We start from the raw sequence: 9,060 nt of genomic DNA on the forward strand, positions 1-9,060 counted from the left end.
TTCTCAAATGAGAATAAAATTCATACCAAACATCTTGTACCAAATTTTGATAATAGGAGATTTTTATGTACGTCTGGTGTATATATATATATGCTAAATAGTGCGCATATTAGAGCAATAATTTTTAATTAAATCAGGGGATCTTGTAACATTTATTTTTTATTTAATTTGTAACGTATACATATATATGCTCTATATTGAAATATCAACAGCGTAAGTTCGTGCAACTAAAATATTATGTTAATTGCAATTAAAGAGAGTAATTTGATTAAAAATTTTTCGGTACAATGCTGAAGTGTTTTACAACAAATTGAATATAACTGCCTGAATCGGTGAGTTAATATTTGTAATCGATATACATTTATAGAATTCATTTATATGTAGTATGAGAAAATAATATACAATAGATGAAAATATTCCTTTTATTATTTTATTAATACTGTTTTATTGTTAAACTTTATTATTATTGTCTCATCACGCGTGTCAATATTATATAAATACAATATATAAAATGTAAAATATTATTAAATAAATACAATATATATATAATTACATTAGAGTATCTATTCCAATAAAATATAAAATTTTGTTGGGATAGATACTAATATCTTTCTAATATAATAAATAATCAATCGTAAAATGCATTACACGTAACCGAGAATCGCGTAACCGTTCTTGATAATTATTACATGAAGATTATTTTATTTGTAAATTTAAGTAATATATAAAGACATTTTGTAATTAAATTGATGATTGGAAAACAGTATGTAAGGTGCTATTTGCATCTCCAATTAAGGCTTAAAAAACAGTTTTGAGGCCGTTTAATCCAATATATTGATAAAATAATAAAGATGAAAAAAAATGTTAAACTGTGAACCAATTTCGATCCAATTTACCGATCCTTTTCACGCGATAATGAGTAGATTGGATCTTACTAGTTTGTTACTTAATTAACGTTATTTTTTGTACATTATATTATCTTTCTGCATAACTGTACTGTATATGATTTAAGTTTTTGTTTGTAATGTACATTAAATATGTAGTACACAGGTATAGAAAAATATGTATGACGAGAGTCACAAGTGAAATCAAAACATGTTAAGATTGCATTATCTTTTAGTGTGCGATACCTATTTACAAGTTACAGATGGATAAAGGAAAAATGCAAAAATATAAAGATCTCTCATTTCTTTATATATCCGTCTATACATATACACATTGTGCTTCAACTGACATTGATAAAAATATGACGTATATAAGTATATATATATATATACATACAAATTGTTCTTGCTGTAATGTATTTCAAACATTAACAAACTACATCCTGCCAGTTGTAATAATACAACAAAAATTAGCTCTTCTCACACATTGCGCATACAATTTATATTACTATTTAAATCTACAGCATGTATACATGTAACAAATGTCTTTACAATATTACAATGCATATATATTTATGTATAAGAAATAACCGGTAATATACAAATGCATTTGCGTTCGTACACGTAAAATCTATTGCGTTGGCGAAAACGAAGTTGGATTTAATATGCGCGAATGCATTTCCCTTATTAAGGGAACAGTGTAAGCAACACATTCGTCCCAGCCGGGTGATCTCCACGCGCTTTCGCGCGTTTCCTTACGTGATTGGAGATTTTTGTAACCTAAGAAGAAAGACAGATATTATTCGATATATATATATGAAGATGAAAAAGCAACATATGTAAAGATAGCACGATATAAACAGAACTTTACTTACACCAGATATGGTGAACATTGTACAGTCTACCAATTTGCGCAAAGTAACCAGCAAATGGTTCATCATTGTTGCGTCTATAATTAATAGCTTTGGCCCAATTGTTTCCCCATTCTATCATTGTACCCGGTGTTAAACTGTAACTACGTATTTCGTATTTGTTCGGGCCCTTTCGTTTTTCCAGCGGTGGCCAAAAACTGAATGCCAACAGATATTGCAAATGGCGAGATCTCAAGTAATTTCCTCGTTCCCTGAGCAGTCGATGATAAGACTATGGAAAATTTATAAATAATCATTGTACACATCTGGCATTTTCCTTTTTTTTTTTTTCACTACTTAAGCTAATGTATAATATTATGTACCTCATCTTGAGAAAGCGCAGCCTGTGCATGATCTATACATTCGTATCCACCCGTGTATTGCCACAAGTGTAAGGCCTGATCCAAATCTCCTACTTCCACTGTCCACGAACCAACTAATTCCAAGTTCAGTTCAGATTTCTTTGAATGTATGAGATTGACATTTTCCTCACTGTATAATATAGGAAAAAAGTGTGTTAAAATAATTCAATTTGAATCAGGTTTGCTTAAAGATTAATAATAATAATAATCAAAAGCAATATTAATACAAAGAGAGATACTTTCCATTTAGTACTTCTATTAAATCCCAAGATTAAAAGTCACAAAACAAAAAGTATCTTAGCCATTCTGATATCAATTATATACATACATATGTTAGCACTGTGCAATAAAAATGAAGCATTAATATACAAAAGAGCTTTACGACACGTATAAGAAACAGTCTTGTAATACATTTTCCAAGTAGATTTCAAAGATTACAGTTATGTGAAATTATAATTTCTAATAAAAATTGCAAAAATTAACAATAAATAAATTAAAGATATCACGATGGCTGAACTTAATTCTGTTTTATCCGAATATACATAGGGTCAGTGAACTTGTTACACGCAATTCGGACAAGGTCACAAAAATGTCGACTCACTAATTTTTCAAATATTTGTCAATCGAGTCCGGTCGAATGTTGTGAGTGTGCAGAGCATAAATAACTTCCTTGTCAGAGAGCATCCGCGAGTGCGACTCCTTCGTAGGCTCGATCTTCCTGACCAGGAGCTTGCTTATCCATCCATCGCTGATGTCTCTCCGTTCCGATGACCTTGTTAGAGATCTGCGACGAATATACATGTAATCCGATTAGAGGCGATACTTTGGCCCGCGTCGTCGCGGGCTCTCGTTAATCCGTTAATCGTTTACGTCGAGCCGGATGACGATGCTTGCGCCTACCTTACGGCCACGAGCAGCGGCAGATTCCCGTTGCCGGCGAAAGCGCTCGGAACAACTCCAAATTTTCTTCTCAAAACGGCGGCCATTTCTTACTGTATCAACGCGCGCGAATCTCTCCTGCGAAGTGTCGTCGTCCGTACTCCGACCTCCTGATCTGCGATTGCTCCGGGATTACACGCGGCGACGTGTCCGACGAGGCTCTGCGGAAAGCCGCAAATTTGCGCGGTCGGTTTATTTATATTCCTGATCCCCATGCGTGATTTTTTCTTTCTGCACGGAAAGACGAGACTTACGGCCATTGAGAGAGAGCAGTATATATTATATATGTATTTACCCGAATGCCGGATAAACATCCGGCGCATCTCCACGCAGGCGCGTCACAACTGACAGGTGACAGCTGACAGCTGATAGATGACAGGTGACAGGTGATAGAAGGGCTGATTTTTCAAACTTCTTGATAAGTTTTACCCGATAGATAGCATATCTCTGTCTCTTTTTTTAGCACTTATCTGTAAAGAAAATCTGGATTTTATATCACAATGGCTGTCAATTCGTTCGATCAAATATAATTCTAATAATTTGTAAAAGTGCATTTTGACAGAAAGATAACGAATTGCTACCTTTCTTTTCAGTTACGTGACTTTAAAAATCTCTCTCTCTCTCGACAGCCGGTCTTTTGTTTTTCAAAGTCCCTAGCTTAATTTCGACCAATCGTAGAGCGAGGCGGCGTTTTTAGGGATTTGTCGCTTCTTATAGGGATTTTCCTTACTCGCAGTTGACAGGCCAGCAGCTCGGTCGACTCGGCCGGCTTCGCTTGGAAATTTCTCGAAGGAGGGCACTAGTTATATCGCGTTATCCTCTTGAAAGTACGTAATTTCTCGCATCTCTCGTGTGAATACGAACTGACGCCGATATCGTCGCCGTCGTCGTCGTGTGCCGGTACACGCACAGTGTTTCCGTAGAAAAAGATTGAAATTACGAGGTATCTCTTCATTCGACAACGAATTCCGAGAACGACTCGGCGTACGTTTTACGCGCCATCGATACGAAACGAATAAAGGACGACAAGTCGAGGTGGGTGTCCCCAGGTCCACCAGGTCACTTATTCTCCGTACGATGACAATTGTTCGCTCGATCAGTGAATTCAATAGGTTAATAAAAATGACGCCGATCGCGTATTCTTTTCGCGAAATCTACACATTTTTCGCTAAAATCGACATTTTCGCGCCTTTTTTCGCTCGCCGCGAAAAGGAGCAAAATTGTCGTAAAAGGAGGAGCGAACAATTAATACGCGCTGACAAAGTGTTTGAATGATAGTAAGCCGGGAAGAGCCGGCGAGAAGAGCCTTTTTCTATTTTTAGATCACCTGTATAAATGGGAATTTTGAAATATGTTATCGGCGTTACATGCAATAGACACGCCGCAAACTTGCATCTTTTCTTATGTTTATTTATTGTTAGTAAACAAAATGGAATACGCGATAAGAGATTTATTGTGTCTATTGCACAAGAAAATTGATGACCTCGTCGCGCAATTTTTAATTCCAATTTTTTATTTAGACTATCCGATATATATATATATATATATATATATATATATATATATATTAAGGAGTGTTGATATGTTATATGTATATATTTTATTTTAATCTTTAGAGGACGGGAAGCCAATATTTTGGCTCACCTATAAGGGTCGCTTATTTTCATAGTACAATAACACTATAATAAAGATATAAAAATTCTTACTTTAAATTACAAAAGTTTACGAAAAAATACGCCCGTCCTCTAAAGATTATTTATATATTTATATTTTTTATTATTATTTATAAAGTAATTTTGTGATCAATATATATATATATATATATATATATATATATATATATTTTATATATATGTGCTGTCATTTAATTTTGTCTATGTGTGATGCAACCTTGGCCTTTTTCGTTCATAGATTTAATTTTTTTTAACAAAATTAAAAGTAAAGCTTATGCGAGTTTGAATTGAATAAAAAGACAGATTAAATATATGTATATTGCAGCAAGATATAGAAAACTTAAAAAAAGAACAGATCTGAGAACTCGAAATGACAAAATTTTTTTACTAAATTATTCAATTACTTGCATATCAGTGTAGAGAATTTATATATTTATTTATATATTTATGTATATATATTTTATTTTATTTATATATTTATGTATTATATATATTTTATTTTATTTATATATTTTATTTTATTTATATATTTATTTATGTATTTATATTTATTTATTATTATTTATAAAATAATTTTGCGATCGAATGGAAAATCGATTAAAGCGCGAACGTCAAGTGTCAAAATGTCAATTTTTCGCGCTTGAATGCATTTGACTGTCGGCGAGCCTCGAAGTTCACCGAAGATACGCGATGATTCTCGTCCCGGCTATTTCCAGATCTTGATTACGAAAGATCTGAATTTAACCGGTTAAATAAGAAACGGAATGAGCCCACCTATCATAATTCTAACGACGCATCAAACACGAGGCCGCTTCGATAAAGCGCTATATTTTCCTAATGGAAGGCATCTCTTTTTGTAGTGCACATGCAAAGTGCACGTGAAACGAAGCACGTGTTTAATAACTTTAAAAGTCTTATTATCGCGCAAAGAGATGTTCTGTTATCTAATTTTATTATATCACTTTATCAAAGGTATTTAATATATTTAAAAAAATTATAAAGTCATATTACTATGTTTGATTAATTAAAATGTATATATAAATTGTATATTGAAATCGTTAGATCTCTCTCGAGAAATCCTGAGTTCTTCGAAATATATTATTATTAATCCGTTCTCTTTCCCGATGCAATTTTTTTTCTCTGCTCGAAAGTAATTATGGCGAGCACTCCATTAGGTAAGGACAATAAAAATTACAAACTGATTAGTAAGTACTCCAGTGCAAAACTGAAAGGATTAATACACTGGAAAAAAATTGGTTAACTTGACTAAACCTTCCAATTAAATATTATTTTATTAATTAAAATATAAAAATATTTAAATTAAATATAACATATTAAATCTAACAAAACGTATATATATATTTGATTTGAATACTAATAAATAAATATATATATATATATATATATATATATATATATATATTCAATTAACAAAATAGTAATTTAATTGAAAGGTTTAGTCAAGTTAAAAATTGTTTTCAATGTATATGATAGTAGAAAATATCTCAAATAAAATGCTTCAGATTTACAAAAACGGAGCACTCCGTTGCGTTTGTTTGCACTTAACATAGTGAGTTCTTGCTTCGTTACCTTAGCATGTTTTCAGCTTTAATATATTTTTGATTGATATGTTTTTTTGGTCAATGATAATTTAAAGTTATCTCTACTCAAGAATGTTCATTCATAATGACTCGGAATTGCTATATCGGTATATAATTAAGCGACAATGAATAACAAATATAACGAATAAACTATGTAAAACAAACAAGTTTCTAAAGAAACATTTCTGGTTCAATCTGATTCGAGCTTGAAAACGATATCCTCTCATGATACGCGTTTTTTATCTCTATTTTCCATACAAACCAGAAATCGTCAATATTCTGATAGTTATATGCGTGATCTTTTAATGCTTAAAAATATTAAATACGAATGCTTATCGTATTTCTTAGCATTTGTAGTTTCCGTAGCATTGCGCGGTTGAAGGGTCACTTTGATTCTATTGTGCATTCCAATGTCCAAAGCTTATCTGCGTAAAATAGATTTCTTTATAGACCATATGTGATATTATTACATCCGAAATGATATCAGATTAATTAAATCGACAAATTGACAATTTAATGTAAAGTGAATTCTGCTTAGACAAAACGTAAAAGTTTGAAATAGATAAAAATAAAACAAAAATTAAATTTTATACAAGGTGTAGCTAAATAAGTAGCGAAAAAATTTTAGGAGCTGATTCTTTGTCGATAATTAAGGGAGGTTTCTTATATAAACATATACTCTTATATTCTTCCCTGAGGAGTTACATTTTTTTAAAGAGGGAGGTAAAAATTAAGTTTTCAGTTTTTTTCCTCAAATTTCAGACAAATTAAATAAATAAAATGGAAAATATTTACCAAGTTTCATTTTTTCTTCAGGGAAGGATATAAGGGTATATGTTGTATATAAAAAAACTTCCCTTAATTTTCGACAAAGAATTATCTCTTAAACTTTTTCGCACTTATTTAGTTATATCCCGTAAAGATATACAGTACAGATTAGATATAATCGTTGAAAGCTGGGGATCTGAAAGGAAACTGATGCTAATTCGAGACTGATCCCTTAAAATACCTTAAAATCTTTTGATTAATTTCAATTAGGTACGCCATGTTATCAATTTATGATCTTAGATCACATTTTATGTCCTCTATCTCTACGAAGAGATACGAAAATAAGCGTAAATTAAATTCTTTCCGAGCACGATATACAGATCTAATCTGTCTCTATATTTACAACACTCATTTTTCCATTGATAAGAACACGAAAAAGGCTGCAAAATTCACGAAAAATATATTTTTTTCAATGAAAATGCATAGAAAAAAATCTTCTTTTCTATTTCTAATAATTTTTCCCCACATTTTTATAATTTTCGAAAAGTTTCAAAGTTGTGAAAACTTTTCACACGTTCACAACTATTAAAAATCTTATACTAAATTGAAAGAGTAAACAACAGCTATTCGAGCTATGATTTCAGTTTTAAAATGCATCGGGCAGTTTAAAAAAATATATATGACTCTCTTTCTCTCTCTCTCTCTCTCTAGGATATTTTCAGTTTCGCCTATCGGCAATCCAGTTTATAAACGTGTGATTTTGATTAAAATACAAGTTGTTTGGATATCCTATTTTCCTTCTTCGTTTCCCCCAGAGAGAAATTTCATATTTATTAAGTTCACACACCGCTTTATTAGAATAACTGGCATATCAAGCGTTGAATTGAAATGTACATTTCGAAAGTTCATTGTTTACGTTTTTTATGTACGCCGATGCATATTTAATAAGCCATTTCGTTCGTTCGCTGATCGATGCATATATCGGAGTAAAAATTCGCGCGATGACGCACAGCGTCATTTGGTCGCGACATTTTCAGGACGAAAAAGATACAGTTTTCTTACAACAGTTTTCTCTCTCGCTCTTCACCCACACGTCATGTAATCCGCTTGAACGCGCTGTAAACATCTTCTACTTCCGCGTACATAGATTAAAACGCATGCACCGCGTGCGCGACGCGTGCCAATTTTCCTCGCCGTGAGTGTGTTTTGAGCCGATGACACGCGTTCGCAACGTGATGATAACGCCTTTTTTCATAATATACTCGTAATCGTAAATACTATCATTCCTTAACCAGACGCGCTTAACGCGTTTGCGAATGACTAATCGAAAGACTTTTCTTCTTAGGCTTATCGCGAAACTAATGATGGATCTTATTAGCGCTAATACTCCGGTTTTTTCCTCGTGTAAAGCTGTTACTTACATCGTGGAAAGAAAGCAATGTTATTTTTCATAGTTAATTTTATATTATATATCTTGGCACTCAAGATCTTCCTCTTTTTCTGCTCTCTTTTCCAAGTTTTAGATAAATATGAAAGAATTATTATACGCGTTTGCGAGAGATACAGACTTATACATACACAGACAAATATTTAATTATCATGCCTAAAAAAAATTAGCTATCATATAATTACAATAAATTTTAGCTGTCCCTATATTGCAACTTGAAATTTAATTATCATGCCTAAATTTTAGCTATGGTAACTAATATTTTTTAGCTAAAAAATATTAGCTATTATAGCTAAATTTAGGCATGATAATTAAATTTCAAGTTATATAATACAGGGACAGCTAAAATTTATTGTAGTTATGATAGCTAATTTTTTCCATATACATAGAAGCGTGTTGGCAATTTAAATCTTAATTTAATTCTTAATTTAATTTGTAAATGCTAAAACGATTCTACTTCTGATTTCGAGTAAAC

The 9,060-nt window shown here is 32.0% G+C and overlaps 1 protein-coding gene across 3 annotated transcripts; it reads right to left on the minus strand.

The window, feature by feature from the left end:
• Window positions 1-1,173: 1,173 nt before the first annotated feature.
• Nipsnap (protein nipsnap) lies at window positions 1,174-3,539 on the minus strand. 3 transcript variants are annotated; one of them, XM_029307351.2, is made up of 6 exons: window positions 3,392-3,539; window positions 3,058-3,257; window positions 2,759-2,941; window positions 2,119-2,287; window positions 1,760-2,027; window positions 1,174-1,664 (listed from the first exon to the last, which is right to left on the minus strand). In XM_029307351.2, the coding sequence occupies exons 2-6, from the start codon at window positions 3,141-3,143 to the stop codon at window positions 1,516-1,518; spliced, it is 855 nt and encodes a 284-aa protein (XP_029163184.1). In that variant the 5' UTR covers window positions 3,144-3,257; window positions 3,392-3,539; the 3' UTR covers window positions 1,174-1,515. The 3 variants fall into 3 exon arrangements, with proteins under 3 accessions (XP_029163184.1, XP_029163183.1, XP_029163185.1); XM_029307350.2 differs by having other exon boundaries at window positions 3,058-3,327; XM_029307352.2 differs by having other exon boundaries at window positions 3,351-3,539.
• Window positions 3,540-9,060: the final 5,521 nt, after the last annotated feature.

Source organism: Nylanderia fulva, unplaced genomic scaffold, assembly GCF_048542155.1.
Source record: "Nylanderia fulva isolate GAGA-0341 unplaced genomic scaffold, ASM4854215v1 Scaffold7, whole genome shotgun sequence".
In the NCBI taxonomy this organism is placed as follows: Eukaryota; Metazoa; Arthropoda; class Insecta; order Hymenoptera; family Formicidae; genus Nylanderia; species Nylanderia fulva.

Excerpts from the sequence above, each read along its gene's own strand:
- Nipsnap (XM_029307351.2), bottom strand. The coding sequence starts at position 3,143 with ATGGCCGCCGTTTTGAGAAGAAAATTTGGAGTTGTTCCGAGCGCTTTC. Across the intron at positions 2,942-3,057 it reads CCGCTGCTCGTGGCCGTAAG|ATCTCTAACAAGGTCATCGG; the intron begins GTAGGCGCAAGC and ends TATTCGTCGCAG. Across the intron at positions 2,028-2,118 it reads CTGCGCTTTCTCAAGATGAG|TCTTATCATCGACTGCTCAG; the intron begins GTACATAATATT and ends AATTTTCCATAG.